The sequence below is a fragment of the Ambystoma mexicanum genome, chromosome 2p (assembly GCF_040938575.1).
Source record: "Ambystoma mexicanum isolate Mex_15411 chromosome 2p, UKY_AmexF1_1, whole genome shotgun sequence".
NCBI classification, from domain to species: Eukaryota; Metazoa; Chordata; class Amphibia; order Caudata; family Ambystomatidae; genus Ambystoma; species Ambystoma mexicanum.
Window position 1 is genome coordinate 644,738,211 of NC_090923.1, and position 14,309 is coordinate 644,752,519.

The window sequence follows — 14,309 nt, forward strand, 5'->3', positions numbered from 1 at the left end:
GACTTACATTGGCTGGCGATCGAGGATCGTATCACTTTCAAAGCCATTACCCTAGTACACCGATGCTTATATGGAAAAGCACCAACTTACCTAAAAAAGCAATTTGTGTGGTACGAATCACATTGCAACCTGAGGTCCAACAAATCTGGCCTCCTGCGAGTTATTCCTACCAAAAAAGCTAAAGGATTAGGTAGGGCTTTCACGACCAAGGCAGTCCTCATATGGAATAAACTCCCCCCTGGGCTGAGATTGGAAACTAACCTTCTAGTCTTCAAGAAGCAACTCAAGACATTTCTCTTTAAATAAAATCCCTACTCCAGACAGCCAGCTAGCCCATCTCTGTTCCAATGTCTGTTACATGTGATTTTTGACTTGTCCTGTTTCTTTACTCCAGTCTGTCTTTTTGTGAAGCGCTCTGATGCCTGCGGGCTGCAGCGCTATATAAATAAATAAATAAATAAATAAATAAATAAATGGGAGTTGCAGTAGTCTAGTCTGAAAAGAACCAAGGATAAGACTATGAGTGATTTTCTGAGGCATTTCAAGGTAACCAGTGAATTTCCTCATGTGGAGTTGAAATGGGATTTTAGGGAGACCTGGATGGAAATGAAGAGCGCAAGTGAGCTAGTTAACAAAAAGAGACACCTCTGTTCCTGGCAGAGGCAATGGTAGTGGTGGAAGGTTCCGGGGAGATGGCTATTTGTACATCGGAGGGTTAGGGAGTGCAGAAACAAAGGATTTCCGGTTTTGTGGGATGGATTTAGAGATTATCTATTGCCCAGTTTGGCCGATCAGTGATGATGATGAATTCGGCATCAGGAGGAGAAATGTTGAGCAGGATTTGTGAAGTGTTGCTATACAGTTGTAAGGCAGGAGCACAACCTACATAAGATCAGCTAATGGGTTGACATAGGCATTCAACAACCAAGTTGTGATGAAGGATGAAGAATAATTTACATACACCAGAGAGCAGTTGACAGATAGGAGAGACTAAGCTCTATGGTTCAATTGGCAAGTGGTTTACTCCAGGTAACTGAAATACAAGAGGGAATATCCCCTTTGAGGCCCTTGGTGTTGTGCACCGTTTGCATGTCAGTATTGGAGCAGTAGAGAAAAACAATATAAAAAAGGAAGATTTGTGCACAAGGTGTTATTTTCCTCTCACATGCTGCAAGCTCGATTCTGTGCTTCTATGTGTGTGGAAGCAGATTGGCTATCATGGAGAAAATTAGTAGTTCTCAAAATGAGCCATACACTGCTTGTTCTTTCTGGAGTAGTAATTGTGGTAGTTTTCCAGGTCGGCAAACATCAGTGTTTGTTTTTTTGGTTGTTTTCAACATATTTTGTTTATTGTATAACAATTAAGGAACAAAGAAACAGGAACAAAACATAGGGCAGTCAATAAGCAGCATAAGGAACAATCACATTGCCAACAAGGTGCATTAGACCATCTTGTTACTCGCACATTGACAGGTTCCACCGATGTTACATGTGTCAATGGAAACGGTGAGAGGTCTTGAGTCACTGTCTATTCCGGTATACCCCGGTGCACCAAGGTCGTGGGACACCTCCCCACAACCCTGGTGTTAGTACTTTGTGCACTACCTATATTGACGGACGGAGCCCCTGCCTCGCTTTTTTTGGTTAGTCAAAGTAGTGAAGGGAATCTTCCTGTAGTAACGGAAAGACAGTATTGTAGTAGAACATACTGTACTAGTAATGAAGAGAGTTAGAACAGCAGTGTAGTAGTGGAAAATATTGTGCTACTTCTATGCTCGAGTTAAGGAGATATCTGCGAGATATTGGCTGGCGGGTGTTGTCTGGATAAAGAGTGTAAGAGTGAAGTGTAATTAAAGTGAATAGCTAAGCAAGGTAATTATGGTGAAAGCGAGCTGAGTTATAGTGGGGGAAAGAATAAGACACTGGGAAGAGGGGAAAAAAAGGGGGTTCCTTGTATTGAAATTCTGTGCCGCGGGTTCGGCTTTGGTGTTTTAAGACATTTATTTTGTAGCAGAATCATTTAGGTTAAATTTGATTGGAGTATGGATACACCACTGAATCATTTCTGTCAGGTACTTCCTGGCTACAAGGTGAAGATTTTACAGTGCCATCGGGAATAGCTGCTGGAAACTAAGGGTAAAATGCTCAGTTCCTGGCCTAATGAAGGGACCTAGGATAATGGGATATTGGAAACCATGTACACTCTTTTAGCTTCTAAGCACAAGGGTTCAAAGTTGGAGAAGCAGTTAAACTTCTTAGATCTATGGAGGGTATGAGAAAAGCGGGAAGGCCCATAATGTTAAATTCTCAGACAAAGAGCCGAAAAAAGAGGGTGCAGGGATTTCTTCTGCACTGCCCTCATATGGGTGCTATCCTTTATTGACACAGAAGGGTATGCCAACCCCAAGTTTGAACCTCCGTTTTCTCCAATAGCCACTCCAGTGGTTGCGAGATGGACAAAGGTAGTGCCTCCATCAGCACGATTCTGAAAAGGTGGGCTATTCCGAAAAAAGTGGAAGGCTAACTACTTCAATGGTTAGGGCTGTAGAAAGGTTGATAACGGAGAGCGGAAAGAGAATAACTCCCGACTGCTAGGTTAGCAGTAAGACTAGGGGTGGAACGACGAGAGTGAGGCTGGCAGCCTAAAAAGTAGATGAAGGTTTGAGAATGAGTAAAAAAGGGGAGATTATGCCTTTTAGCGCTAGGATAGAGGACAGGCTGTGAATGGCAGTAGAGACAGGAGTGGAAACAATTGGAAGAAGCGCTGAGGCTAACAGAAGAAGAAGTTATCTTCTGTTGACTCTAACATTCCCTCTGTCCTCATCCTCCTCAATCTCTCTTTTGCCTTCGACACGGTCAACCATACCATCCTGCTCAACCGTCTACGTGAAAACCTGGGTCTCACTGATTAGGCTCTGGCCTTGGTTGACCTCTTTCCTCTCAGATCGACCCTCCCAGGTCCAACTAGGGTCCTTCCTTTCATCTATCTTCCTCTCTACCTGTGGTGTTCCCCAGGGGTCTGACCTCTTGCCATGCTTTTCAACCAATACCTGGCAACTCTCGCCCACTGCATTGCCACTTTCTGCTAAAATTTCCAGTGCTACGCTGATGACACTCATTTTCAGGCTTCCCTCTGCCACATCCTCTCCCTCCCTCATCTCTGATTGCCTAACTGGCATTCAAGATTTGTGTGCCGCCAATGATCTTTGTCTGAATGCCACACCTTCATCATCCTTTACCCTCACTCTCTGGCCGGCCTCCCTTGGCCCTCCTCCTGCCCCCACCTGCAAGGCTATGAACCTCGGGGTCATCTTTGACTCCACCCTTTCCTTCTCCGCCCACATCTCTGAGGTCTCTAAAAAGTCAAATTTCCGACTGCACCTCCTCAGAGGTACTCTGCCTTTCCTCGCCTTCCCCCAGAAGCTCATGGTATCCCAAGCTCTGGTTCTCTCTAGCTTGGACTATTGTAACAGCCTATTTCTAAATCTACCTGCCTCTACTCTCCGCCCTCTGCAACTAATCCAGAACAGGACTGCAAGACTTGTCCTTGGCCTAAAGCCCTGGGATCGCATCTCTCCAGCTCTGAAATCTCTCCACTGGCTCCCAGTGGATGCAAGGATTAAATTCAAAACCCTCTGCATTGTCCACAAGGCTTTCTGGGGCTGGGTCCAAAATACCTTCAGCTATCCCTCCGCAAATACCTCGCCTCTCGAGCTCTTCGCTCCTCTACCTCCAACTCCCTCAGGGTCAGTTGTTTTTCAAAGAAACAAGCTGAGGGTAGATATCCGTCTTCGGCTGGAGCCTCCCTCTGGAACAGCCTCTCTGCCACTCTAAAACTTTAGGAGAATCATCTCCGGTTCCGGAAGCACCTCAAGACCATCCTCTTTTCTTCTGCCTTCGGTCCCCCTCTCCCCTGCTGATCTGTTCTCTCTTGGTACCGTGCACCTGGCCACCCTCTGTCCTTCGGGCCCAGGTACCTGCTCAGCCTGCCATCCTCCCGCACTGCCTCCGGGCCACCCCTTGCACTGGGATCTGTATCTGTACCCATACAGCCCCCCCTTTTTCTTCCTGCACTTATCAAACCTACCCTGTCTGCTGCCTTAAACCTAGCACTTGCAAATTGATGGCTGCATTACCACTGTTTGTTGCCTTTATTATTTATTTATTGTTATTTATCTGTTTCTCCCCTGCTTCGCACTTTCCACTTCTCCCTCCTTCCATGCACTTTTCCCATCCCCCTCTCCCATGTACTTGCGCATTCTCAATGTCACTGGGCCTAGAAGGATCGCTGTTTTGTTCTCCCCTGTTCCCCTCCCTTGCCTTGTCGCGCTCTGAAACACTTGTGTACGAGCGCGATAGAAATAAAATATCAATCAATCAATCAAGTAGTGCTGTCACGACAGCAGATAAGTGAAGAGCAGGAAGAAGTGAATAGACAGGAAAAGGAAGTAGAGGAAGGAAGTTGGAGGCATGGACAAGTTCTTGTTAGGTGGTATAAATCAGTTATTAAAGAAGTCAATGTGGACCTGCGGGATGAAAGTATTGCTATGGGTACCGGATTCAAGCAGGGCGAACGGAAACCGGCACCCTACAGCAGTGCAGAGTATGCTTCTGTGCCTGTAGAAGTATCATGCGAGGTGCTACCATTCTGTGTAATATCCCTACTGGGTTGACCCACTTCACAGTGATTGATTTGAAGAATACATTTTTATCGGTCTCCTTATACCCCAATTCTCAGTACCTCACGGCATTTATGTATCGTGGTCAGAGATTCGAGCCCGCAAGATTGCCCCATGGGTACTCTGAATCTCTGAGTGTTTTCAACCGGGTGGTTCAAATGGATTTGAGGAATTTACATGTGTTGAGTACATTAGATCAATACGTGGAGGACTTACTAGTTTGTAGCATGTAAGAAGAGCAGTGTCGAGGAGAGTCAATAATGCTCCTCACTCTGCTTGCGGAGAAGGGGTACAAAGTGGAGGAAGAAAAATTGCACTACTGCCAGACAGAGGTTGTATATTTGGGGCAAGTGATATCGCCCGCATGAAGTATTGTAATGCCAGAGAGTCACTCAATGTTGTTCAGAATATACCCCAGTCAGTCACGGTGAAACAAATGCAACAGTTTCTGTGACTCTTCAACTATTGTAGATCATGGATTTTTGACTACCCTAGTTATACAAGGGCCCTTACTGCAGGGGCTTAAGGGAAAGCAAACGGCAAAGGGTCTGATAGAATGGTCAAAGGAGATGATGACTTGCTTTTGAGAACTGTCATGCACCAGCCCTGGAAGATTGCTTACCGTTGGAAGTACTACTAAGATGGAATCCATTAGCAAGACCAACGGTCTGGCTTATTCCAAGATGGCCGACGGAACCTATAACTAGCTGATCAAACTAGCGCACGGCGCGTTGTATCGTATGTGTTACCTGCGCTGCCAGTCTCTTACAGTGACTAGCTTTACTCCGTCTCCCGTATTACTTTGCTTTTGCCTTTACTGTTCCTTGCCACTCGCGGTGTCTAAAGGTTTTCAGGTAAGGTGATCAGGGACTTTTCTAGCGACTTTCGCTATCACTACGCGTTCCCTTTCTCCACGCATATTCTGTGTACTTGTCTCTCTCTGAAACCCTCTTAGTCTCCGCCTTCATATACCTCTCTAGTGTCTGGAGACTTCTATCTTTACTCTGTTCTATCCTAATTTTCATGTTCCCTCTATTGTTAGCTTTTCTGATCAATTCTTACCTGCATTGTTACCTCTGTGCAGTATCTTTCACGGAAGTCCGCTATACCATTTAAGCCTACGGACCCCCTACACCGGGTCCCATGGCTTCCCGCAACCGGCATCTGCTATTTACATCTATTTACATCAGAGCCTCGGTTCTTTGGAGTCAGCAGACCAGATTCCCTCTTCTTCAAGTCTTCTGGTTTATTATCGGACATTCCCATTACAACTGTCTTGGAATCCATCTGGGTTTTTTCAGCCAACCGGCTTTTTCCCCCATTTTTAGGGCGTGCTCCTCGGGTTACCTCCGGATCTGTACTATATTCAGACCACGGAGGCGGCCGAGGGAGCGCGACCCTACTTACGTCAAAAAAAGGAGAAGAAGCTTGGACAAGGGACAAAGATAAAGACCAAGAAGAAGAGCTCAGTCAGGGCAGAGGAAGTACCTGAGCATACAGGTGAGGAGGAGTCTGGGGAGGAGGAGAGCCCGTCTGACAGTATACAACGCCAAAAGAAGGAAATGGCATCCCCGGAACAAATAAAAGAGATGTGTAACGCCATACAAGGTTTTAGAGCTGATATGCAATCACTCCATGCTGAAAACCTCCTTCTTCGACAGCAAGCTGCGGCTCGAGACGCCAGCAGAGATGATCTACCTCCAATGCCCTTTACCTATGGGAAATACTACGGAAATCCTAAATACATTAAGGAATTTCTAGATGCCTGCTCGGTTTATTTCTCCTTTAGACCTCGAGCATTTGAGTCCGGAAGGGCTCGAGTTGGATTCCTCATAGCCAATCTGGCTGGATGTGCCCTGGCATGGGCGACCCCGTTAGTTACCGGCCAAGACCCAATGGTGAATGACTATGCCCTGTTCGTACAAGGATTCAAGAAAAAATGTGAGCGCTCTGACGTACAGTACTCCAAGTACGACGCCTTCCTCAAAGTCAAACAGGGGAATCAAGATTTACAAGGTTATATTGCACAATTCCAGGCCTTAGCCGTGTCAACTGAATTGCCAGACACCGCAAGACAGGCCTTATTCAGACAAGGCTTAAATGAAGAACTTAAGGATGAGCTGGCTCGGGTGTTTCGGCCTAACAGCTTCCAAGAACTAGTTACCCTAGTACTCCAGATAGATTTCCGTCTTCAGGAAAGGCGGAAAGAAAGGAGAAGAGGAAGGGGAACGACCACTCATTATAGCCCCCCACAGGGAAGAAGAGAACGTCCTAACATAGAGAAACCTATGCAGATAAGTGCTACCCGAGGACCTCTTACCAAGGCCGAAAGGAGGCGAAGACAGGACCTGAATCTCTGTATGTACTGTGGGTCAGCGAAACATACTCTCAAGGACTGTCCTGACATACCCTCTAAGCGACAGGGAAACGCCAGACCCCAGGGGATTGCAAGGGAAACTGTGGGGAAGACAGCCCAAACCCTTACAATCTTACCCGAACTTCCCCAGAAGGAGTAGAAGATAATCGATTGATGGTGTTCCAAGTTACGTTTACTTGCAGACCAGGGCAAGAACTCTCAGTTTTGGCCATGCTGGACTGCGGAGCGGCAGGAAACTTCATTGATGTGACGTGGGCCCAGGAGAACAAGATCCCACTAAGAGAAAAGGACAGACCTTTACCAGTAGAGGGGGTGGACGGGCGTCCTCTAACTTCTGGACCCATTACTATGGAGACCATTCCCATTATGATCGGAATGGAGCATCATGTCGAGACTCTTCGCTTTGATGTAATCAGAGCAGTCCATTTTCCGTTGATTCTGGGAATCCCATGGCTGAGAAGACATAATCCCAGAATCGACTGGGCAAGGAACAAGATCGATTTCGACTCAGACCTTTGTCAAGAATACTGCTTGAATCCGAGGGTCTCCTCCACAGAAGTCTGATCCAGTCTAGCCAATATTCAAGGAAGCCTCTTGGTATCCTCTTTACCTAGGCACTACCAGTCTTTTGCTAGAGTATTCGAAGATCTAAACCCTAGACTCCTCCCGCCTCATCGCAACAAGGACTGCAGCATAGACCTCAAGGAAGAAGCGTCACTTCCATTCGGACGCATGTATCCGCTATCCTTGGCCGAAAAGGAAGTCCTGAAAGAATACCTACTGCCAACTTGGAAAACGGCCTTATCAGACCATCGAGATCATCAGGAGGAGCATCATTGTTTTTCATTTCCAAGAAGGACTCGAAGGAATTACGCCCCTGTATTGATTACAGGGGTCTGAACAGTATAACCATTCGAGACAGATACCCGATGCCACTTATCAGAGACATTCTCGAGGCGGTCAGAGACTCCAAGGTGTTTACCAAACTCGACCTCCGAGGAGCATATCACTTGTTAAGGATCAAGAATGGGGACGAGTGGAAGGCGGCATTCAGAACACCGTTGGGGTTGTTCGAATATTGTGTTATGCCATTCGGTCTGGTGAATGCCCCTGCGGTGTTTCAGCGTTTTGTTGACAGGATTTTCGTGGATATGTTATACATTTCAGTAGTCGTATACCGCGACGATATACTGATTTTCTCTCCTTCCTTGGCTGAACATCGTGTCCATGTAAGTGAGGTTCTCCGCAGACTGTTAGAGAACAACCTGTTTGCAAAGCCAGAGAAGTGTCAATTTGAGGCCTCAGAGGTACCTTATTTGGGATTCATATTATCCGCCAAGGGAATCCGCATGGATCCAACCAAGGTTCAAGCTAAAGATCGATGGCCAGAACCCTCCCTCAGTCAAGGAGATTCAACGTTTCTTAAGTCTGGCGAATTTCTATTGCAGGTTCATACCAAGGTTCTCTGACCTCGTATTACCCATCTCAAGGGAAAGGACCGCTATTCTAGTGATAGTAGACTCGTTCACAAAGCTGGCACATTTCGTATCCCTTTCAGGGGTTCCTTCTGCCTCAGAGACAGCTACCGTCTTCCTTCGTGAGGTGGTTAGATTACATGGGTTACCGCGTTCCATCATATCCGACAGAGGGACGCAATTTACCTCAAAGTTCTGGAATTCATTGTGCACCCAACTGGGTATCCAAAAAGCCCTGTCTTCTGGGTTTCACCTGCAAACCAACGGGCAGACAGAGAGGTTAAATGCCAATCTAGAACAGTATCTTCGCTGTTTTTGTAACAAGGAACAGGACGATTGGGCAGTCCTGCTGCCTATTGCGAAATTCGCCTATAATAACACCTACCACACTGCAATCAAGATGAGTCCTTTTAAGTGCACGTATGGATACCATCCTCACCATCTACCAGGAACTTCCATTCTCACAGATCAGACAACCACTCCCGCTTTGGAAAGGATGCTCACTGATCTCCGTCGTACTCACAAGGAAGCCTTACAAACACTAGAGGACAGCCGCAAGACATACAAAACTTATGCGGATGCCAAACGCTGTGCTGTTCCTCTATGGAAGCCGGGTGATCTGGTCTGGCTCTCTACAAGATATCTTCCCTGGTGGGCGTATATGGGAAAGTTTGCAGCCAGATATATAGGTCCCTATCAGATTCAGTCTCAGATCAATCCAGTGGCCTTCCGATTTAAGCTACCTCACGCCTTGCGGCGGATCCATCCGGTCTTCCATTCCTCTCTACTCAAGACACATAAGGAGGATCCCTTTAAGATATCTAGGAGAAGACCCATAGTCACACCTCAGGAAGAACCGGAAGAATATGAAGTGGACCGAATAGTGGATTCCCATTACAGGAAAGGAACATTACAATATTTGATCCACTGGAAGGGCTATCCTATAGCCGAAAGAACATGGGAACCAAGAACCCATGTGAATGCCCCCAGACTAGTACAGCGCTTCCATAGACTGAATCCGGGGAAACCAGGAGGAAGCAATTATAGGGGGGGGCATACTGTCATGCACCAGCCCTGGAAGATTGCTTACCATTGGAAGTACTACTAAGATGGAATCCATTAGCAAGACCAACGGTCTAGCTTATTCCAAGATGGCCGACGGAACCTATAACTAGCTGATCAAACTAGCGCACTGCGCGTTGTATCGTATGTGTTACCTGCGCTGCCAGTCTCTTACAGTGACTAGCTTTACTCCGTCTCCCGTATTACTTTGCTTTTGCCTTTACTGTTCCTTGCCACTCGCGGTGTCTAAAGGTTTTCAGGTAAGGTGATCAGGGGCTTTTCTAGGGACTTTCGCTATCACTACGCGTTCCCTTTCTCCACGCGTATTCCGTGTACTTGTCTCTCTCTCAAACCCTCTTAGTCTCCGCCTTCATATACCTCTCTAGTGTCTGGAGACTTCTATCTTTACTCTGTTCTATCCTAATTTTCGTGTTCTCTCTATCGTTACCTTTTCTGATCAATTCTTACCTGCATTGTTACCTCTGTGCAGTATCTTTCACGGAAGTCCGATGTACCATTTAAGCCTACGAACCCCCTACACCGGGTCCCATAGCTTCCCGCAACCGGCATCTGCTATTTACATCTATTTACATCAGAGCCTTCCTTCTTTGGAGTCAGCAGACCAGATTCCCTCTTCTTCACGTCTTCTGGTTTATTATCGGACATTCCCATTACAACTACCTTAGCCCTCATGAGATTGTGACAGGGCGTAGGTTACACACCCGCTCTAACCTGCACGAACAGCATCAGATGCACATAAAGCAGAGGTCCTGGGTGACAAGTTAAGGAAGTACCGTAGGGCTTTAAACCAAAGTGTCAGAATGATATCTTCATAGGTTGTATCTTCTCACCAACAGTCTACAGGAGAAAGCGGCAAAGAATTTGATGATCTGGACAAGCAACAACTATTCCCCGGCGACCAAGTTTTCATCCGCTCCTTTGTGCGACGTTGGAATGAGCAGTGTTTCCATGGGCCGCATCGTGTGATTTTCAGACCTCCAACTGCAGTGAAGGTAGAGGGCAGCAAGAGCTGGGTCCACATCGAGCTGGGTCCACATCAGCGACGCACGAAGGGGTACCGGCGCCCAGCCACCGGCACAGGAGCAGGCTCAAAGTTAAGTATGCCCTAAGGATTTGTAGTTCATTCCAGTGGAAAGGGTCGAGCGAATGAAAACAATTGATTGTTATTTTTCAAGACTAAGAAGAAACTTTGGATTTACAATATATATTAGAATAATTGTGTATATGTCTTGCTCCTTTCTCTTGTCGTCATGTTCAAATATGGCAAACAGCATGGATGTGAATAGTTTAAATGTATCTAGTATTATAGAATTTGATGACATACTATTGAGGTCACAAAGGAATACTGATGCTGATTTCCTGGGCAATGAGGACAATGTAAATTTAAACCAGATAGTAGTTGCACATGGTTCTGCGGCAGATAAGGTATGGTATAGCCATATAAGGGGGTGGGGGAGATCTGTAGGATTGTGCTACATCTGCTCTCTCATTCCTCATGCGTCTGGTCTGGTGTCCTTAGGTAGGGGGTTTATCCCGGATGAAATAGAATTTGCAGGAGGCCTGTGTCTAGTGCACCTAGCTTTGTGCAGCGTCCAAGGGTCGTTTCAAGGGCAATTAGTCACAGCATCTATTTTACCTGGAGGAAGAATGTTCAGCTACAGATCGTAAAGAGCAGGAGAATGTTCAGTGTACGCAAAGAGTCCAGTTACGTTTAAAAGGGGCCATTATCATCAACAACTGATGGGAGCAAGGGGTGAATAGTTGCAGAGCTGGCGGGATAAGGGGATACTCAGAAGAAGGGGTGGCACCTGTAAACCAAGAATGTGGAAATGTGTGAAATAAGTATTTAAAATATCTGAAATAGCTCAAGGAGCCAGAAAAACATGTTAAGATACAGACACTTACACATTTTTCTCTGCGTTTTTCAGGTGATGGCACAGTGCCTTTTGGCACAAATGGGAACTGCAGCCGCATGCTTTGCATCACTGATCTGGCTGGAGGTACAGCTGTGCTTCTCGATATATTTTGGACTTTTGGACAGTATGCCTATAGACAATTGCCTCCAGCCGGGTGAGGTGCGTGCAGTTTCACCACGTTACATGTGCCTGTCCTTGATGACTGAAGACCACTTGAAACTTGCACACCCGATGTTCAAAGCCACATCTGTGCCACCTTTGTCCACTGTGCCCCTTGCATCCCCTGTATTATCGCACATGGACACCTCAATGACGTTGCCTGATCGTGGAAAGAAGGCACTATAATGACGGACCAAGCAGTCGAACAACCTTTCAGCAGCGTCTTCACAAGCTTTGATGGACATTCCCGACCAACATCGTTTATTCAGTCGAACTGAGACATTTTTCTCCTCCCTCCTGACACCCGCCGTCGAAACTGTAGCAAACGCAAAGTGGCTCCAGGTGACCAGATACAATCTTTTGTTATTTATGAAGTCTTCTGAATCAGATTTCAGTGCCATCAAGGAAGCACTACGGGCTCTGCGGCTCCTTGCCTTACAGAATAGGCATATCCTGTACCTCCCAACAGCTATGGAGGGGGGGTCCATCAGAAGATAGGGAGTACCTACTGTACATTTGTGCCTCCTTATCATTCGGAAATGGGACTCTGAAACAAACAATCGCTTCCTTGCACAAGCTTAGGGTGGTCATGGAGAACGAGGCAGGAATTACAAATGACTCTTGGTTGGAAGTGGAGAATTGGGGTTGGAACCCTGGCTTAAGTGGCGCTGGATATGGCAATTGCCATGCGGTATGGTAGTACCCAAGAAATAAAACAAAAGAAAGTACTCCAATAACTGCTGGACACAGTTAGAAGTTAAAGCTGGCCGATTTAAATGATGTGTTGGTTAGGGCACAATTGCTGCCCTGGTTTGGCAGACAAACTTGTGTACAATTGAATGTTAATTGTATGCCAATTGAATGTCAATAAATTGCCAACACGTGTTTCAACCTAGTGTCTTTGTCAAGGCTGTGCAGGTGTGCCAGTGTGACAGTGCGTGCAATTGCCGTGAGAGACATGGTTTTGTGGTGACATTTAAACACGTTTGTATTTGATTATTTAACATATTTACAATTGCAATGATGGAAGCCAGATGTTGGCCAAATTGTTGGAAACACATAAAATAGCAATTATTTGCATACATACATTTTTGCATTTTATATTGATGTGCGAGTTGTCAGTGAGTCGTGAGTAGTGTTGGTGAGGTGACCAAAAACACAATTATAACATTTAGCATAAAGCTCATATAACAGCGTAAGGCAAAGACATTGCACAAGTTGGGGAGAAAAAGGAAGAGGAAGGATGTTAGTATTGGGGCACACGCCTGAGAAGTTTTATAGGAGGTAGTTGCAATTGATTCTTACCGTGGATGAGCAGGCCTGGTAGGTCCTGTTAGCAGTCGCTGAATAGCTTCTGTGTGACAAGGAAAGGGAGATTGGTTAGGTGGCTGGGAGCCGTGCGGGTCTGGCGCTCAGGTGTGCATGTTGTTTTATGTGTGGCTGTGTAAGCGTTGTGCATAAGGGCCTCCAGGTGAGGGAGTGAGTATGCATAGGGCACCCAGGCACATAGTGTTGGCTCCCGAGGACGTGCCCACATAGGTAGCCTGCGTGTCTGTGGCTCGAGTCAAGTGCCCAATGCTGGTCTGAGCTGGACGTTGGAAGTGCAGGGGGCCACCACAAGTGCTTCCACCAGAATAGTAAGCTGGGTGTGGCTGGCGGATGGCGAGTCCCCAGGGAGAATGTGGACACATGTAGAAGTGGGTGGTGGGGTCCGAGCAAGAGAGGGTGAAGTTCAAGGGCCCTCATGACAGGCATATATCCAGAATCATGGGCGCTTACGAATATATGCCCTAGTTATTGTGTGGGCAGGCAGGATACAAGCAGGCTGATGGGCCGCCGCATGCACGGTGCGAAAGTGATTCTATGGTGTGAGTAGCAAAGTTAGGGTGTGTAAGGGCTTGCGTGCCATGGTTATTAGAGTGGCAATTGCCCATATGGGATGCATTGGGGGGGGTGATAGGAGTGGGTGATATTTGTCACCGGCTAAGGTGTCGCGAGTAGTACTCTATGTCTGACAGCAGACGCCTAGGCAGGAGAAAGCCCAGTTCGGTGAGAAGAGGGTTGTATGTCATGGAGGCGCGACATCGTGGTGGGAAGAGATAGGGGGCACACTTACCTACAGCCCGGCGGGGCTGTGGTGAAGAGTAAACGGCTCACAGAGATAGTCAGATGAGCGATCCTGTGTGCAGAGAAGCTTGTACTATAAGAGGAAGCTCCTCATGGATTGATGGGAGCGGCTGCTGTCAGATGCGTGCCTATTGGCTGGTCGGCTGGGGTTATGCCCAAGGTACATAATGACACTGACGGGTTGTAAGATAGAGAGCATTTTGCTGATGACTGTTATAAGGGCATGGGCAGCCCGTTTGGAGTCAAGTGTTCTATAAATGTGCGTCTAGCACAGTTGAGTGACAGAAGACTCCAGGAAAGGGGTGTGCTACGAATATGAGCCAATGATGGTAGATAAATGAACGTGACCAATGAGGACGTGCGAATTAGAGAAGATTGGATTCTTTTGTATAGGTATGACCAATCATGTGTGGGGGATGATTTGTAATAAAATATGTAGGAGCGTTTTAACTGCAGCAAAATGTACATAATGTGAAGTGTGTGTGGTTCAGGG

The 14,309-nt window shown here is 46.7% G+C and overlaps 1 protein-coding gene across 2 annotated transcripts in view; it reads right to left on the reverse strand.

The window, feature by feature from the left end:
- The window catches only part of GMPPB (GDP-mannose pyrophosphorylase B), a 753,730-nt gene that overhangs the window by 689,208 nt on the left and 50,213 nt on the right, over window positions 1–14,309 (reverse strand). Inside the window, exon 2 of one of the 2 annotated variants that reach the window (XM_069644188.1) lies at window positions 12,995–13,043. The exons of the other annotated variant lie outside the window; for it this stretch is intronic. Within the exon in view, the coding sequence (XP_069500289.1) occupies window positions 12,995–13,043 (49 nt within the window). The remainder of the gene's footprint in view (window positions 1–12,994; window positions 13,044–14,309) is intronic. 2 annotated transcript variants of the gene reach the window in all.